Source organism: Nyctibius grandis, chromosome 7, assembly GCF_013368605.1.
Source record: "Nyctibius grandis isolate bNycGra1 chromosome 7, bNycGra1.pri, whole genome shotgun sequence".
In the NCBI taxonomy this organism is placed as follows: Eukaryota; Metazoa; Chordata; class Aves; order Nyctibiiformes; family Nyctibiidae; genus Nyctibius; species Nyctibius grandis.
Genome location: NC_090664.1, coordinates 23619378 through 23639449, shown reverse-complemented (window position 1 = coordinate 23639449; position 20072 = coordinate 23619378). Strand labels below are relative to the sequence as shown.

At 39.9% G+C, this 20072-nt stretch overlaps 1 protein-coding gene across 1 annotated transcript in view; it reads left to right on the top strand.

The window, feature by feature from the left end:
• The first annotated feature begins 275 nt into the window (after positions 1-275).
• Positions 276-20072, top strand: part of ABCB5 (ATP binding cassette subfamily B member 5) — a 38465-nt gene continuing 18668 nt past the window's right edge. Inside the window, 15 exon segments of the mRNA XM_068405577.1 lie at positions 276-324; positions 1483-1570; positions 1685-1733; positions 2781-2934; positions 3387-3453; positions 3686-3877; positions 5008-5179; positions 6208-6332; positions 8711-8885; positions 9868-9981; positions 10861-10971; positions 13346-13471; positions 14698-14901; positions 16147-16317; positions 19650-19811. Of these exon segments, the coding sequence (XP_068261678.1) occupies positions 276-324; positions 1483-1570; positions 1685-1733; positions 2781-2934; positions 3387-3453; positions 3686-3877; positions 5008-5179; positions 6208-6332; positions 8711-8885; positions 9868-9981; positions 10861-10971; positions 13346-13471; positions 14698-14901; positions 16147-16317; positions 19650-19811 (1959 nt within the window).

Sequence of the window (20072 nt, the reverse complement as noted above, 5' to 3'; positions counted from 1 at the left end):
CTCCAAAAACAGGCTAGGTTCCATTATTCTAGTTTGCACTGTTCTTAATATCTCACTAAAAGTAGTTATTTATCATGCTGTTAAATGTAATGACTAAAAGAAATATGCAAATAGGACAGTGTTGAGACCGAAATGTAATGAGTCATGGAAAAACCCACAAATATTTTAATGTGAACTCTTTAGATATCTACTATGTCTTAAATGTTTTGTTGCTTTTTTAATGTAGGTTTTGATTAGTGTGATTTTACCTCCTAAGCATACAACAAAGAAGAATAATGAAGGATTTTTTTGTAAATTCCAGAGAAAAGGACCTCGCCGATGCTGGTAAGCCACATGCATGAAAGTGGTGTGTGTACTTGAGGAATATATTCCACAGCTCAAAATCTGAAGGTTCATTATAAGTCTTTCCTGATTGCCGTAGTGGTTTTATAGGAGATAACACAATGAGTTTCCAGTGAATTAAAGCCACCGCCGGGAAGACGTTTGTGCATGAATCATTCCACCATGTTTAACAAAGTTCATTCACATAGGTAAAGTTATTTAGGTGGGTGCTAGCCTAAAGCCACCACCTGGAAAATATTTATGCATGAATCATTCCACCAAATTCAACAAAATTCATTCACATAGGTAAGACTATTTAGATGGGTCCTAGCCTGGGCATGAAATGGCTCCTAAAATGAGCTCAGAAAGGTGGAAGCACATTATTGCCTTCGAATGGCTGTCTAAACCAGTCTTTATAGACTGACTGACGTTAAAAATATGTGGATAATTCTATTTGTAGTGAGTCAGAAGCTAAAGAAAAGGTAAAAGTAGATTGGGGATGGCTGGTGTGTGGAGCCCTTTTCTCCACATGCAATTCATAGCTGGCTCCCTACTGTCATTGCTCATCGGTTTCTTTATCCATTTATTACATCTCATTTTATGCATTCAGAATCATAAACTTTCTGGGGTACATTTCCTCTTTTGTCTAGATTTCTAAAGCTCCTGGCCTGAAGGAAGTGGGACATGTGGCAACTACTGCCATACAAAGAAATAATAAAAATGGTTATTACAGACAAAGATATGATTCTTCAGTTAACTCGCATATTTTCTGTGTTACCTGCAGAAATTATAACCTTCACTATAAGCAATTCCACTTATTTCAGTAGGGCTTCCTCGTTTGCATTCAGTTGTGTAAGTGCAGAATTAATTAATTAATTCTTGCTTTTAGTCTTTGATAGCCTTTATGTATAATTATATTTTAATTGTAAAAATGAAGTTTGTTTCCATCTCAGAAATGGAGCTGGAAGCTTTTTTCTGGAGTAGAGGAGATGAACCGAATTGAAAGGAAGTTTCAAGAAAAATTCACTAAGCTGTTGCACGAACATGAGGAAAAACTAGTCTTTAAGCTTTAATGCAAAAGAATCAGCAATGAGAGTTTCAAGAGACTGGTACAAAAGGTGGGATATTATGTTTTAAAAAAGTCTGGGGTTTATTTCACAGAATCTGCAAGCAAGGGATATGCCAACCCTTCTTTCCAGTATGATGAAAATGTTGAACAAAGCGACCAGTTAAAGCCCAGGAAAAAAAAGTAGGTGTTCTTTGCACTTAACACATTGGCCACTGATGTATTGTGGGGGGAGGGGGGTAATACGGCTTTGTTAGAAAAACCTCATCTTAATTAGTTTCTTATATTTTCCTCTAGGAAGGAAAATGAGAAGCCAGAGAAAAAGGTGGTTGGCATTTTTGAACTGGTTAGTGTCCAGTTTGATGATCTTCTTTATTTGTCATTGTGAGTTGTTTAATTAAGAATAGCAATTAATAGGCAATCAAAAACTAGAGGAGAAGCCTGAGACCATTGATGCTAGACCCCTTTAAAATTTGGCCTTTTAGGTCAGATTCCCATCTCAGTGTATGGGTAGCACTTGCAGCAGTTCAACCTTAATGCTATTGGAGGATGAAGCTCACCCCTCCTAAGGCTTATCTAGGACATACATACTGCACAGGCCCTTGCCTTGGCTCTATTTACAAAGGATTTATCCTGTGTTTGACATCTGAGGGATCTGCTGTCTGACAGACCCTGTGGTATGGTTTTGTGTCAGTTTTCTACACAACAACTGTTCCCAAGTAAGTCTTACACATGGACTTGCTTATTCTGGAATAAGAGAATTTTTATTCTTCTCTGGTTTATTCCATGTCCATTTACACTTTGGAAGAGGCTTAGGACAGTTAGGAGTAAAATCTTCTGATTTCAGGTTAACCATATCCAGGAATAGCTATAGAAGTTTAAATTCACATCCTTCTTTAACCCAAACAAACGTTCAAGGGTAGATGAGCCTTAAGATAAAATCTCTGTTGCAAACATTTTCTACTGGTAGATATAACCCAGGTGCTGGTCGATAACTCACTCTTGTTTACATTTCAAAGGCATTATCTTAGTAAATATGTAACTTACTGGAACACAAAATACAATATATTGTACAGAGAAAGATCATCACTTAGAAACATGTAGGACATACACTTTATTTTTTTTTCTGGCTGAGTTGGGGGAAGAACCATGTGTCCTGCCCATATTCCCCCAGCAGCCTTACTGAGTACTGATTTAAAGACGTATGGGACCTACTACAAAATTCTTATGTTCTGAGTTTACCTTCGGTTGGAATGTTGTTGCTACTTAGAATATGTAGGTAGAAACGAAGTGTGTTCTGTAAGTCTGCTCTACCATAACAAATACATGAACTATAAGGCATAACTTCACTCTTTTTTTCTCTTTTTTTTTTTTTTTTTTAATGTGCACATAGTTTCGCTATGCTGATTGGGTGGATGTTCTTTTGATGGTAGTTGGTTTGATCGCAGCTGTTGCAAATGGTACTGGATTGCCGCTGATGATCATTGTCTTTGGAGAGATGACAAACAGCTTTGTGCTAAGCGGCATGAAATCAACTGTGTCAGAAGGTAAAAAGTTAAAATTAGTCTCCTCTACATACTGGTTATGTTTTGCTACAGGAGCCAAGATTTTTTTTCCCTCAGACCGTGCACTGGTGCTCGTCTGAAAAAGTATATAATGAGGAAAATTTATCCTGCTGCAAATTACCCCACTGTTTTAATCAGTCTTTAATGTCTTGAACAGCACAAAAGCAGTGCATTGGCTGTGCTCTTTATGAATGAACTTCAGCTTTAGCAAGATAGTAAGGAGTATGACCATCTTCTGTATCATCAGTTATCAGGCACTGTAATTACTAGAAGTTCAGAAAAAATAAATGTGTATTTGATAAATGATTTTGTATTTTGCAAAACCCCACTTGCAAAATACAAAACATTCAAAACCTGATAACCCTAGATTGCCATGACTTATCTTCTACCTGTAATATTTTCATAAATATTAGTACTTTTTTTCCCCCCCACAGATACTTCAGTAAATAGTTCCAGCTGTCCATCAATTCCAGGCGTAGATATAGAAGCTGAAATGACAAAGTAAGAATCTTTGTAGTTATTCTGTTAACAGAGTATTGACGGATTTTCTTTTACTGTGTTACCCTTTGACAGAAGCCAAATGTTTGCCTTCTCAAAAAGGCTTCCCAATAGCGTATTACAGGCTGCAGAATTTACTTTGGTGGGGAAAATGAAGACTAGTTGTTGCTTTGTGTGTCTAACTTCTCTCACAAGATACGGCGTGGTCATATGGCCTTTTGTTCCCTTACCACAGGTTTGCTTACTACTACGTGGGCATTGGCTGTGCTGTGCTGATCCTGAGCACCATCCAAGTATGGACATTTTTGATCGCTGCTACAAGGCAGACAGCAAGGATCCGGCAGAAGTTCTTTTTTGCAGTGCTCCATCAGGACATGGCTTGGTTTGATACTACCCAAATAGGAACGCTGAACACCAGACTGACAGAGTGAGGGTTCTGTTCATTTTTGACCCCCCTAAATATGCTGTTCAAAAGAAAACTGCCATTTATCTTCTACGGAATAGTCTATAGAGATTTTTTTTTTTAAAAAAAAAAAGCAACAACAAAAAAAAAACAACCAACCACACCTAAAGTGTGAAATATTACAGCTCTGAGAGAGAAATTAATTATCCTTTTCACCTTCATTTGTGCAGTTTCTGTGAGATATGCATTGGAAGGAGTCTCGCTGTGAAATGCCTGACATCATTGGCTTTCTAATGTCCATGAAGTACATGGCAGACAGTACTAGATAAACAGCTCTGCTGTCTTCACCTAGTTTACAAACACTGAAAGCTCTGACACTTTATTGAATGGAAATGAGCTTGCATTTACATCCAGCCAGATCTCAGGCTGGACTCTGTCCAGTCAGTTAAAGTCTTTGGAGCTTTTCCATAGACTTAAATAGATTTAGGGATGAGGACTATATGTCCCAGGATGCAAAGGGACTATATGCATGAACATGGATTTTTATTTTTTTTTTCCCCTGGAATTTAAGGTAGCTTTGGACAGAGTTGTGTCCTGAAATGTGTAAGAGAACCTTGAATTAAACCATTCTCAGCTCTAACATCTGTATGTGCTGGAAAGACAAATGGGGAAGGAAATTTGTATGAAAAACAGAGGTCCTTCCAAATAATGTTTTTTTCTGATAGAATGGAGATAACCCTTGATCTGAGTCTGTAGCCAAAATTAAGAACATAAACCACTCCAGAGAGCTGAGCGGAAGGAATCATTTGGAGATGGTCACGGGAGGTGAGGAGGCTGTTTAGTTGTATTGCTCCATTTGGATTCTGGACAAGGAAACTAGGTCATTTGTGACCTAGTGACAGGTCATAGAAACAGCAGAGAATGATGGAAACTACAGAAACTGAGTCCTAAAAAATAGGTTTCTGCTGTGTTTTGGCCACACAAGAGACTAATGGTACTGTTCAGTAGCTGTGGTTAGAAATTTCACTGTGCCAGTTAGGAAACTGCGAAGCTTCTGACATTAGGCCACACAGCATGAAACAGAGGGGGAGGGAGTTAGAATGAAAGGCATTCAAAGCTAACAAATCTTTTTTTATTATTATTATGATTTAAAGTGACATCAACACCATCCATGAAGGCATCGGAGACAAGATCTGTATATTTGTACAGTTTTTTGCCACATTTCTGGCAGGGATTATTATAGGATTCATCCACGGGTGGAAGCTGACACTGGTGATATTGTCAGTCAGCCCTCTCCTTGCTGCATCAGCAGCAGTTTGGTCAACTGTAAGTGTGTGGGGATTAATAAACAAAGCAAATCAGAAAAACATTACAACTCTTATGCACAGGAAAGGGGGAGAGAATGGGGGAAACCTAGTGTAGTTTCTAAGTTGAGAGGTTGGCCCCATGCTTACTTTATAATTTCCGCTCCTCCTGTAGTTTTTCTCTGGGTTCCCAAGCACGTACTTGCATGTCCTATTCCTTCTGTCCACCTACTCTGTCCTTGTGCCATGTGGCAGGAGGATAGCCTGCATCAGAGCATTTTCCTCACACAGCAATTTCCTCATGCAGAGCACTGGCAGAGCCCAAGCACACACTTGTGCCCTTCACTCTTTCCTCTTAATACAAATGCCTTTCAAGCCCTTTCCATCTGCCCATATATGATACCACATCTACTGCAAATAATTTACCAAGTTTCATGCTGTGTGCAGAGTAGACACTAGGACATATGTACGGATACCATAGACTGGAGTGATACAAACTAGTGAAATATCTGGAGAGGTTTCCCTTTCAGATAGGAAAACATTTTCCCTTTGTAATCTGTTGTAGCCACATTAATGGGTACTGCTTGTATTCCTGAGTGGTTACTTACATACAATGCTAAGGGTTTTTTTGTACTTCAAGCATTTCAAACAAGCTAGGAAGAACAACATAAGAAGCTCTAACATGACTACCTTGCTTACCTCAAAGTCTACTCTTGCTGTAGCTTCTGAGCACCTCAGACACCCCTCAGAGCAGCTATGGCACACCTCCCTGACCTCACACACATCATAGCGTAGTTCATAGGCTGTCCTCAGCTTGAGAGGAAACTGGGTCAGTAGTGAAGCTCATCTGATGCTCATGTAGTCTTTCACTGTAATGAGGACACAATGAGAGAATGAGCTGGAATTTGGGAAAATTCAGGGCACAGAGGAGCCAACCCTCTCTTTCCTAAATCTCATCTTGTGCCTTGAACATTGATCATTCTTCTTCACCAATACAATGTGCATACTCTTTCAGTAGGCTGCAATAACATCTGTTTTTCAACTTTCCAGCTCCTGGCATCCCTTACTGCTAAAGAGCTGTCTGCTTATGCTAAAGCAGGAGCTGTGGCAGAAGAAATTTTGACAGCAATCAGGACTGTTGTAGCTTTCAATGGACAGCAGAAGGCATTAGCAAAGTAAGTTTTTGAAATAATAATTATACTTAAAATATGGAAAAGGAGTTTGGCTGTGAGTTGGGTTTGTGGTTTGTGGGGGGTTTTTTTTGGAGGGGCAGGGGAATGGGATTCTCTTTAGTGTCATTTTATCCTTCTGTAAGTGGACAGCTCACCTGAAAATAAAGATGTGTAAATAGACTTAGTCAGTGAATACAGGCTATTTTGTGTTATCACTGCAGCATAGACTCAAATCTTTTCTCTGAATGAGATGTGGAGTTGAATTTAAAATGAAAGTGGTGAGAAGGTTATCTTTGCCTAGTAGCCAAATGCAGCAAAGCATGTGATTAATTGCTTAACTTCTAGAACATGTGCACTGCTGTTCTGATCTTTGACTAATGAGCATATATTTAAGCTTCACTGGATAACAGCCTTAAGTAAAATCGCACCACTGGCTTTTATTGCTTTAATGACTTGCACATAACACTAGTAGTTGACCTAATCCAGTGTTGGCCCTAGTCACATGAAAAAGGTGAGGTGGATATGGCTGACCACAAATTTATTCACATATCACAATCAATAACATTCAGTATGCAAATACAGGGCATCACAAATACCTTGCAGGTGGGAAAGGCAAACCAGAAGACCTGATCCATATGATCCATGAATCTCTTCTATCTTTTTCAACCCTCATGTTTGCCATGGTCTTGTGTGAAATTTCTAAGGTGATGTTAGCCCTAGCTCCGGGTCCTCCAGCCCAGTCCTGCAGTTGTCTGCTTTCAAGGACTGGGCTCTGACTATCTTACAGCACTGTATTCTGCTTACTCGGATTTGTCCTTAAGTTGCAACGATATTAAGACCCTTTTTGCTTACACAGTAAAGGCAAAAAAGCCTTAAGATGGCCTAGATAAGTTATCCCTCTCTTCCTCATCTTCTTCTTGGTCCCTGCAAATACCAGTGTCTGAAAATCCAGTGGTAGGAGCTGCTTCAAACTGCTTTTTTTTTTTTTTGAGGTCTAGAGACAAAATAACTGGTACCTGGGTAACTCCATGCCAGTAAGGCCTTTCCTTTTCTCCATGATTGGCCAGCCAGCCTCTTCCACAGCTCCACCTTCATTTAATGTAAAAAAAAACGTGGAACTGGTGGCTTTCCTAGGAACATCTTCTACTAGGGACAGGCAAACTCCTACCAGGGACTGACTACGGCATTTTGCAAACTGTGGATTGTGACTCCTACGCAGCTCTTGAATGATGGCCTCAGAGTTAAGAAAAACAACCTTTCACTGCACAGTGCCTCCACTGACCACAAATGTTTATACTTGCAAGGGACCTTCAGTCATCTTCTGCTTCTGGCAGTGGTTTGGCTCTTCTGTAGACCAGTGATCACGTGTACTTGTAACAATGCTTAAATCCATCTCTCATTTCCCTGGAGGACCTATGATACTGCTGATTTGAAGGTAGGGCTTGGTTTTAAGAACACAGCCAAGCCAAAACATTTAAAAATATTTGAGTAATGAATACAGCATTGGTAACATGTAAGCAATTTACATGAACAAAATTAATGCATGTTGTTTTAAGATTCCTTCCCGGCTGATTGAATTTCATGTCTTCCTACTATGGGGATGTTTTGAGTAGAAAATGTGTATTAGGAAAAAAGTGCAAGCTGCTGAGCATGTCACTGACAAGTAAAAAGATACACTATTCCTAGGTTATACTTTCCATAATGAGCCTGACTAAGTGAAAGCTACTAGCTAGAAACTATAAATGAATTAATATGAACTATCCTTAGGAGAAATAATTCTCTCATTGAACATGTCAGTCTTTATGGTGGTCTCCCACGTCCACTTGTTTGCTGTATTGCCATACTAATCAGTAAACTAACCTAAGGGAAAGATTCCTTACTTCCCAGAATGGCCAGTAAGAGAACAACTCTGGCATCAGAAGGAGCTCTGGCTTCTACTCCTTTACCTGCCTTCATCTGTAGTGCCTGGGGTTTGGGGTTTTTTATTGTTTTGCCTCTTTTAAATGTGGAAGACTAAACCTTGCCTTTGATAGGTAATGTTGATAAAACTGTTTCAAGGTTTCCTTTCAGGACTAATGCAAACAAATGGCTCAAGAGTGCTATCTTGTCTTCCATCATCATAACGAAGTCATGCTACTCAATTGTTTTCTAAATATGTCTTCCATAGTGGTATGAGAATTCTGTCAGCATATGTTAGAGCAGATTTATTCAAAACAATTATATCCCTGCTAGTCCTCTGTCAAAAAAAACTGTATGCTCTTTGTGAGACTCTAATTGCTTTTATGGCAAAAAAAACTTTTAATTAAAAAAGGCACTGGGAAATACCAATCAGAATGGAATGTGGTACCTGTCAAATTAATGATTTCCTTATCCACTTTCAGATATGATGATAACTTAGAGATGGCTAGAAGTGTTGGAGTGAAAAAATCCATTACCACCAACACATCTCTAGGTGTTTCACAATTTCTTATCTTTGGATCCTATGCACTTGCATTTTGGTATGGAACCAAGCTCACTTCTGAGGAGAAAGATTATGACATTGGCCGTGTGTTAATTGTAAGTACAGCAATGCAGCTTTGAAAAATGCTCTGATATTTCAGGAAAATAGTTATGTCAGTGGTGTATATAATTATCTCTATTTTCTGTGCAGTGCTTGCTAAATTAACTATTAGAGACTTGCTTGGTATAAAAGAATTGAAAGGAAGGCATTCATCTTGCCTAGCTTTTGATATAGCACGTTTGAACAGGACACCTTGAATTCCCACTCTAACCAACGCAGAGGCAAAAGCATCTGCAGAGGGTTACTTTCCTCACTTGTCTTAGTCACTTGTAGGGCAGGATGAAGAACCTAGAGCTGTTAGGGAGCAAAGACAAGTAACCTGGACTGCCAGCAAAATTCTAGCTAGCCACTAGGATTAATGAATCCCACTGGTGTGTTGAATATGTACTGGGAATTCCTCAAGATCTCATTTAGCCACAATGTCTTCTCTGCATTTTGTTGCTGTTTACTTGCAAGCGTTTACTGTACATTACCAATATGTCTAAGTGCGTATTGGTTTGAGGATATTTTGCTGTCTTCTTACTGTCAAAAGTTTGGCTACATGCTGAACTTTCACACTCAAGTGACTTCTGATGTCCTGACTCCTCAGTATGGTTCCTCACAGCATGTCAAGTTAATTGTGTGTTGGTCCCACAGGCAGGATTTTAGTTAAGAAATTCTGGACTATGTTTCGCAAGCCTCTTAACTTTGGGAACATCTGGAAAGCAACAGAGAAAGATATTTGTTCTATTTGTAGATAACAGAAAATGAAAAAGTATCAAAAAGAAAAGCCATTTGTGACACAAAAGCATGTGTCAGTAGTTATCATTCACCCCAGGAAAAAGGGGATTGGACAGGAGTGACTGTGAAATGCACCTTTCACTTTTGTATTTAATTCTTCTAGAAAGGATGCACTAGAAAGACTTGGGCATTTAACAGCTGGGCACTGGTGGCTCTGTAATCACTGTTAACTGCGATGCTTCCCTCTCTCTCCTGCAGGTGTTCTTCTCTGTGCTCATCGGAGCCTTCTCCCTGGGCCAGGCAGCTCCCAACCTGGAGAGTGTGGCTAATGCACGTGGGGCTGCCTATGAAGTATATCGGATTATCAATAAGGTAAGTATCTAAGTAGAAAAGAAGCCTTTCAATCAGACTTAATTTTTTCCCCTTGTTTCTGGTTTTCTTTCCTTGAGAGAAGTAAAAAAAGCACTCAAAAGTCCCTAAACCATAAAGTCTATAGATGCCTACCACCGAAACCCACAATATTTCCATTCATATTAAGAAAACTGGCTCTTTATTTGTTACATTGAATGTTGGGAAAGCTGGGATGCATATCTGAGATTTATGGACGAAGTCTTTCTCTAATATTAGACTTGCAACTGCAGAGGAAAAGAAGACACTATACTAGTTTTTAAAAATGCGTGTATGCACAATTTCAGCTGAGCTGGGTTTTTTTGGTGGGGGGGGGAGTTGGTGGGAAGGGGATTAATAGTGCTATTGAAAGCTATAATAATATAAAGCTACAGTGCTGATGTTGCTATGAATAAGGTTTTCCACATTGTTATTATCTTGATTTTACTGTGTTATGCAGCATTTGGATATCTGTGTATATAAAATATTTCAAACAAGTAGGACTAGAAAGTTTATACTGAAATGGCTACATGGTTCTTCTTGATGTGAGTATAAAACCCTCCTATATGGGTAACTGAGGGCCATGTTTTGACTTCAAGATAGTACAGTTAAGTTCTGCAATTACAGATTTTCTGCTGTGGGTTTTGTTGCATTTGAAAATGTGCTATGTTTTTCAAACCAGAATTCACAGTTAGATGTTCCCGGGCATTCAGCATCCTGTGAGTAAAATGCAGCAGCTCTGCAATGGTGTGCTGCAGTGTAAACCAGCAGCTAAGAAAGTAAAAGACAGAACAATGTATCCAGTTGAAATAGCAGTTCCAAAAGTGTAATAACCAGCAATATGTTTTAAAAACATTTTTCTAGAAACGGCTCATAGATAGCAGTTCTAAGGAAGGCTACAAACCAGACAAGCTCATAGGAGAAATTGAATTCAGAAACATCCATTTCAATTACCCATCCAGACCTGATGTTAAAGTAAGTGTTCATTTTAGATTAATCTACTGTAATGAAATTCTGCAGCCTGTGTCCATATTATTTCTCTAATCTTCTTGCTGATGTTGAATGCAAAATGCACTCCTGTCTTGGGAGATTGTGCACTACTGGGAAAAAAATAATGTCCAAAGACAAAGCTCTAGTTCTGTTGCCACTGGCTACCTGTTCACCATTCTCGTGTGCTGGACAAAGCTAAGAAGAATGTGTTGCTTCTAGTCTGAATTTCTGTGAACCAGAGCTCTGATAAGTCAAATAAGATTTTTTTCAAGATCTGTTATTAAAACTTCCAGACCTTACACAGTTAAACCAGGAAGTTGCTCTTTCCAGTCCCTTGCTTGTTCTGAGTTGCTGTGATATCCCATGTGAAAAGTGACCTGTGAGATAGGCTTTACAACAATAATGGCATCAAATGGAATGAAAGATATCCTAAATATACATTTGGAAGTCAAGTGTTATTTTGGGGAGATGTTAAGAGTGCTGTTCAATAAACAGATGTCCCTATTCTTTGCCAGTTGAACTTTCCTTAGTAACTGTATTGTGCAGTGCTTGTACATCATGTCATGGTGATCTACTTTTGTGGTGATGCAGCTGGTTTGACCTCTCTACCATATTCAACAGTTTATAATCTTCTGAAGACATTGACAAAAGTGAAAGGAAAAAGGGTTTGCTGCTGTTGTTACTTGATGAAGAAAAAAGTAGAAATAGAGTTTTCAAATGTCAACAATTAAAAGCTGGACATGCCAATTAAGGGGTGAGAATGGGGAAGTTCATAGCACTGTGGCTGTTTCTTCAGATAGCTCTTCCCACCTCAGCCACCTGAGTGAGGTCTGTCTGTCCCATGGCGCATCAAATCTGTTTCCAGGACACTGGGGCTGCTGAAGGACAGACACAGAGCTAGGCTTTCTGCTTAACTGAAGTCAGTGCAAAGCTGCTTCTTTCACTCTTGGCTCAGAAGTGACAGAGCAGACTCTTCATCCTTCTTCCTAAAAATACTATTCAGGTTCATGGGCTATTTTATGGGTCTACACACCAAATGGGAGGGAAGTAAGAAATATTTTGCCATCCTTCCCAAATGTACTGAGTCAGCAGCTCTCCCTCCTAAGAGTATCAGTGTTATTCGACAGAGCCAAAGGGAATCAGCAAAGATGTGTAGAAGTTATGCACAATCTCTCAAGCAATTGATGCAACACAGTGTAATCTCCCCTGTCCGGGCTAAACCGAATCAGAGAGATCTAAGGAGTCTAGTTATTGTCAATTTTAATCTTGACAACACCTTGCCTGATAAGAGTTAGAAACAGCCTATTAGGTAGTTATGACTATTTGCATCTGGAGAAATAGTATCTAGAATACAGTTCTTACTTGATAATGCAGGCACCAGGATATCAGCTTCTTGGAGATACAAACCATGCTGGATGTAACACAGGGAGAGGACAGCAATATTGCAACTATTTTAATCTCTCATTGCAAAAACATGTGTAGGCAAAATTATAAATCAGCCTGGTATAAACAAGAAGAGTTCCCATAGCAGCTAAATATTTTGGCAACCACACAGCATTATTCATATATGACATGGACATCTTTTGAGGTAAAATGTTCCTAAATGTGAAAATGGCAACAAAGATATCATTAATCTGTAACTACTCCCCAGGTTGCTGAGGCTGTTAACAATAAGGATAGGGATTTATTATGGGTTTTCCAGCACTTACCTCGTCAAAACAGCCATTTATATTCTAAAAATAGAAGAAAGCAGGATTGTTTCTCAGCAATAATGTTTTGCACCTTAGAAATATTTTTCTGTGAGATTCATAACTACGTGTTATGCCATTGTCTAAGCATGGGAAAACAGAGGACAGCAGGAGAACGTAAGACCCTGAGCCTGCTACCAGATCACACAAATTGGAGAAAATGAGCTATCAAGTTTAGAGTACTGTGGCTGTGTCTATATTAGTTGATTCAAGTGTGCTGGGGAATTTTCCCAGGCACTGGAACGCAATGGTCTGTGCAAGGGAATCTTAAAATGTTTCTTGGCATGAACTTGGCCTGTTCCAGTTGTCAATCTTCTCAAATAATTCCCAGGCTTGGTTTGGTAGACAGAAGGATGCAGGGACCATTCCCAAAAGACAGGTTGCATGTAGCCATCCTGTTTCGAAGGCTAATACACTTCACAAGCACAGAAGCAGACTCTTTCATATCAGTGCCCCAGAATATTCCCAGGTACAATTAACTTACTAATATTGCTATACTTTCAGACTGTGCCCCTTACTACTGCCTTTATTATTGCTACAGTTACCTTGACAGATTGTTCTCTAATCAAACTTGTTAAACTAAGATATAATTTTTTTTTTTTTTTCTCCAGATCCTCAAAGGTCTAAACTTGAAAGTTCAAACTGGGAAGACCATTGCTTTAGTTGGTGCCAGTGGCTGTGGAAAAAGCACTACTGTTCAGTTGCTGCAGAGATTTTACGATCCTGTCCAGGGAGAAGTGAGTGCCTGCAAGTGAACTGTAAAAACTAAGAGCTGTTAGGATAAGCTCGAGTTTCCCATATTGACTGAACCTTGATATTTTTTTTTTTTAATTGAATTTGATCATATCTCTGCATAGTTCAGTATTTCCACAATTTAAATTTCAAATGAACTATCTTCTCTTGTGGGCTTGACTTCATTATTCTCCTCCTTCTTGCAGTACTATGCCAGCAGTAGTAAATACCACAAATCTTTGAATAAATGCAAGATCTGAATTTAAAATTATTTTCATCAACAATTAGCTTTTAAGGTTCTGTAAACTTCTTTAAGAAAACAGTGCTCTGCTGTATTTTGTTTCCTTTTCATTGAACATAAACTAAAACCTAGAGAGAGTTTTCCTATTTTAAATGGTTGTTTTCTTGGCTCATTTTTCTCTATCTGCTAACCCACATCAAATGTTTCCATTGTTATACATTGTACGTCTGCTCTACCGCTAAACACTAGATCCAGTCAGTAAATGGTAAATACTTCTCATAAGAAATTTCCAAAGGGGAAAAAAAAAGAGGAAAATAAACAATATATTTTTAAAGAAAATGTTCTTTTTATACTTAATATTTGAAGAATGCTACTTAGTAGTTGTTACTGTTAGTTGGAAGTAGGTAAGCATTCCAAATACTGAACACTGAACAATCACTACATAATGTATCAACACAGTTGTTTCTTAAACTTGTTTTTTCTGTGGCTGTTCATCCCTGCCCCCATGCCACAGTCTGCTGTTCCTCTCCTGTGCTAATGTCAGTGTTCATAGGACCACATTGCAAATGATCTAGGTTAAAAATAACTTTCCCTTCCTTTTCAGTCATCTTGGGTTATTTCTTTGATCCAGTGTAAAGCACAGCCACAGAGGCAATTGTGTAGCCACAACTGTGAGGGCAGTAAACTGTCACAGGGCATGAGAACAGGGTAAAAAGTATGCGTGGTTATTGAAGGGGGAAAAAAGCCACCACCAAAAAAAAAACCCTGATGTCTTCTCTGTTTATGCTGTTTCTCACCATTTCCTAGCTGGTGCAGTGGATGGAAAAAATACAGTTGTAACTTTTCCCCCAACATAGTTTTCTACTAAATACAACAATTATTTTCTTTTATTGTTCTTGTAGCTGATACTTACATCAAGTAATAGTGATTAATTGGTTTATCATTAACAGAATGCATTTTCTCAACTTTGACATACACTTTTCCTCTCAGATTACCTTAGATGGTCAGGATATTCGGACGTTTAATGTAAAATGGCTGAGAGAAAATATTGGCATTGTGAGCCAGGAGCCTGTTTTGTTTGCAGCAACAATAGCAGAGAACATTCGCTATGGCCGAGAAGATATTTCTGATGCTGAAATTGAGCAAGCAGCCAAGGAAGCCAATGCTTTCGACTTCATATCTAGACTGCCTGATGTGAGTTCATGAACTTCTTTTGAGTGTAAGAGCCAAAGGTCCATTTAGGCTGGTGTCCTGTTTCTGAGAGGGAGAGCATGGGAATTCAAGTTGTAGTATGACTTCCCAAAATACTCTTATAGCCTCCAGCAGCTTTCAGTTCAGGGACTTTCTGGACTAGATATTGTGCCTTTGGTTGCCCTCAAAGGATTTGTGCTTAAGTCTGGAGAAAATGTCAATGCCTTAACTTGGGAGAAAGGAAGCTTCACAGATATATTACCATCCCTGCCCATCTCATGAGGCATGGGAAGAGCTGGGCTTTTAGAGAGAAGATCCAGAAATCCAAAATCCTTTGTCAGGAGCTGTCTGCACATTCAATAGGAAATGGAGGGTGGTAGTAAATAAATATGCCCTGAACCAAGGCCATTTTTAGCATCTGGGAGCTTGAGCTCTCCCTGTGTCTGAGGTTCACAGCTTTGAGCCCTCTCCTAGCAGTAGGTGCCTTACGCTTTTCAGAGTGAGGGCAGGAAGTGAGATCAGTCATTCAAAACACATCTTCAGGAATGGATGATCATATGTCCTTCCTTTTGGTTCCGCAGTTCAAAAGATGTGGAAAAAGTGCCCACCTGGGATTTGATTTCAAATTCTTCTACTATCTCAGAGACCTTGACCCCCATCTCTCAAGCATGTGCCAGTCCTAGCATGTCAGTCTGTTCCAAGGTTCCTTCTTCTCAGAAAGAGTTATTTGATCATCTTTGCTCTTAAACAGCTATATAATAAAGGACTACAGTGGGCTTTGAGACTTGGCACTTCGGAGTGAGTGACACAGTCAGTAGGAACCAAGCCATGGCTCCGAGGGAGGTGTGTCAGGTTCAGAGGAGACAATGTTAGAGTTCCTAGTGGGTCCCTATGATCCTAACCCTGTTGCAAAGGTAGGCAGTCCTCAGTAAATACAGATATGTCTTTTACAGGCTTGTCTTGAGAAAACCCAGGGTTTGGAGCACTCTCTGAGCAACCAGTAAAGATCAAGACTCTAAAGAACCCTAAGTTCAAAGTTAGGCATGTAAAGTATGTAATGGGGGTAGGAGGGCTTGGCTAAGGGCTAGATGGATGGATGCATTTGCATGTTTGCTCTGCCTGTGCTCAAGTCAGCAGGATAAAACTAACTATCTCTTGTCTAGAAGCTGAGTACTTAAAATAGCACAGAGAAGTGAGGATTTCATTTGAGATATTCCACAAGTTCTATTTTGTTTTCTCCTTTTTCAGAAATTTAACACCATGGTAGGGGAAAGAGGGGCTCAGCTGAGCGGGGGACAGAAGCAGCGAATAGCTATTGCCCGTGCCCTTGCAAGAAATCCCAAGATTCTTCTTCTGGATGAAGCTACGTCTGCACTAGATACTCAGAGTGAATCCATAGTGCAAGCAGCTCTCGATAAGGTAGGCATCACATTACCGAAGCTACCAGTCACCATGAAAAGGTGCAACAGCACTTAAGAAAAATTAACATACAATTTTCAGTGCAGGTTTCCACTGGAATAAAGAACACTGGAAAATAAAATTTGGATGGATGTTTCAGTGTTTTAACATGGAGTTTAAATGAACAAAATTTTACTTAGGAATCATGTCTATTTGGTTTTTTTTAGTGTTATTACTAATTACAGAGACACACACACACTCATGTGTAACTGTAACTTAGGTCTCCTGTGCTCCCTTCCTCAAATCACAACTGTTCATTTGCTGGTGATATGTGGATGGCATCTTATCAAGTATAGTATAATATTCCTAGTATTTGTTCTTCATTGAACTGCTGCTTCATAATTTTCAGAAAGCTCTTGAGATTTAGCAGTTTTCACAGAATCACAGAATCACAGAATCACAGAATGTTAGGGATTGGAAGGGACCTCGAAAGATCATCTAGTCCAATCCCCCTGCCGGGGCAGGATTGCCTAGACCATATCACACAGGAACGCGTCCAGGCGGGTTTTGAATGTCTCCAGAGAAGGAGACTCCACAGCCTCTCTGGGCAGCCTGTTCCAGTGTTCAGTCACCCTTACAGTAAAGAAGTTTTTCCTCAAATTTAAGTGGAACCTCCTGTGCTCCAGCTTGCACCCATTGCCCCTTGTCCTGTCAAGGGATGTCACTGAGAAGAGCCTGGCTCCATCCTCTTGACACTTGCCCTTTACATATTTATAAACATTAATGAGGTCACCCCTCAGTCTCCTCTTCTCTAAGCTAAAGAGACCCAGCTCCCTCAGCCTCTCCTCATAAGGGAGATGTTCCACCCCCTTAATCATCTTCGTGGCTCTGCGCTGGACTCTCTCTAGCAGTTCCCTGTCCTTCTTGAACTGAGGGGCCCAGAACTGGACACAATATTCCAGATGCGGCCTCACCAGGGCAGAGTAGAGGGGGAGGAGAACCTCTCTCGACCTGCTAACCACACCCCTTCTAATACACCCCAGGATGCCATTGGCCTTCTTGGCCACAAGGGCACACTGCTGGCTCATGGTCATCCTGTTGTCCACTAGGACCCCCAGGTCCCTTTCCCCTACGCTGCTCTCCAACAGCTCTGTCCCCAACTTGTACTGGTACATGGGGTTGTTCTTGCCCAGATGCAGGACTCTTTCTTTCTTTCTTTACGGAGACTGAATGCAAATCAGACCCTACACAGAACAAAAAGCAGAGCCAGTTACAAATACTGAGGCTCTGCCCCCTTGTGTTTTTTATCAGCCCCACAGCTCTAGGTTGGGCACTACTGCAGAGCAGAGCTGTCAGAGCTCGTACCAATGTCTCTGTCCCTTCCTCGCAGCCCTCCTTCGTCAGCAGTTTCCACCAAGATGTAGTGGAGCCTGGAGACTTTGATTAAGAAAGAACTTCATGGTTGGACTGGAATGTTTTTTCATTCTCCTAATATTTATTTTAATGTATTTTTAAAAGCTAAGTGAAAAATCCTGCCTTTCATTTCAGTAGTTATGCATAGAGAGATATGAGTTACAAGTATGGCTCAAGGGAAATACAGAATTTACCATCTTCATTTCCAGTCAATTTAAATCTGAGGTAAAATGTAGCTGTCGGTTATATTCACGTGACTATACTGATATTATTAGTATTGAGGTAACGTGTAGATGCAAAAATAATATTCATATAATCTAATTTGTGTATAAATTATATTGTTGCTGCAAAGTTAAGCACTAAAAGACTGCCATTTCAGCCATAATTTAGCCACCTTCTGCATGTTCTTTAATTTCATGATAAAACACTAACCTTTTCCAGAAGCTTATCACTTCATTTAACACATAAGGTAGAGGGAGATCACTCAGTTAAGGGGACTGTTTTATATGCTCTTCCTCATTCTTCAGCGTGTTCCCAGAACACACCAAAATGAGCCCTGAATCATAACTTATTCATCTTTCCACAGCTTTTTGATGTCCAGCAATGTAGTTCCCAAATGGGATTTACAAACTTCTTCTCAACATCCTTGAGTGGAAAAAGTGGTGCTAATGTCACTCATTATTTTCACAGTTGAGGAGCAGAGATATTAACCTCACAAATGCATGCTGTTTCTGAGCAGGCATATGCAGATGCTTGTAGTCTGCCGTTTTTCAGATAACTTTGCATCTTTTAAAGCATTTGGCTTGTTCTGATCACAGCTCCCAGCTCCAGTGGTGAAGGCTCTGCACCTCTCTGCACATTAGGGTGCAGGCATGAAAACGACACCAAGACAGACCTCCTGCAACAAGCTTTGAGTGACTCAGGTCTGTGAGAACCTGATGGCAGGTGTAGGGGAGGAATCCAAATCTCCATGGCAGCACTCATCTACTGAAACTGTCCTTATCTTCTCTATGCCCCTGTTTCTGCTCCCATATGATGTACAACTTCTGTAGCAAGTAACTTCCAGCAGGCTCCTTGACTACAGAATGTATTTGTGGCATGAGGTCCCCTTGGATTTCTCTTCCTGCCCCCAAGCCACTGTCTGCTTCAGGCATCAGTGAGGAGGGAAGCTGCTCTCTCCAGCAGCCGCAAGCTGGCGTGTACTCATTTGCTGCATGAGGACTGCACGCCACCAATCTGCGTGTGGGAGCTGGAGAGGGATGGAGCGTGTAACCTGCAGACTGAGGCTTCAGCAGCTCTCGCTGCCAAATCCTGACAGGCCCCTGCGGAGAATGTATTAGTTGACAACTTGAGTTGTAGCTTATTTCAAAAGACTGGGAGAGAGCTTTAGGGAGTGGCTAAAACCCGCTTCTTGACCCCAGATGTGCTCCACTCTTCTACACTTTCTTGCTAAGTCTTGTCAGAAGCCATGTTAATGTTATACTTCCAAAAATATTCATGGATGGTATATAAAGAAAATAGCCTTTCTTTATATACTAGCTATCCTAGCTTTATTTTGAGAGACATCTAACTATGCTCACTGCATTTCCCTCCCATGCGTGTATATACATTGAAACACTTTATGGGCAACTTTAGCTCAAACAGTTCAAGTTTGGTAAAAAGTCAAGTAACCTTAATTATAGTCTTTAATACCTGTGTTGTGTATCTAATAAGATTAATGTGGTATTCTCTGCCTGAATTAAGTAAGTAAAAGTGTCCTTAGACTGGTAAACAAGAGACATGAAACCAGGAAAAAAAAATCTTTACTTTTAGAAGAAACAATTCTTTTTAAAGTTTGGATTTATTTTGTATTATAAGTGCCTAAAATAACTTTGTTTTATTTCTGTTTTTTTTTCTTGCACATTTTGATGTAAATTGCTTTTGTTGTTTTTTTCTGTAAGGCTCGGACTGGCCGTACTACTATTGTGATTGCTCACAGACTGTCTACCATCAGGACTGCTGACACTATTGCTGCATTTGAGAAAGGTGTAGTGGTTGAACAAGGAACACACAGTGAACTCATGTTGCAGAAGGGAGTCTACTATTCTCTTGTAATGCAGCAGGTAAAGGGAAATTATTTATTTTCCTTTTCCATTTCACAAAATTATGAAATGCTGGTATGTGGAGCCATTTTCTCTCTGTAGGTTCTGCATGTTGTCCAGCTGGCAGCTGCTCAGTTGCTCTAGTTTGGGCATGCACACAGGCTTGGAATTCTTGGGGGTTTTATCCATAAAAGTGTTTCATATTTATGCAATCCAATATGTCAAAAACACAAGTAAGTAGAAGGCACAGACCACATAATTATGGCATAACCACAGAATTAT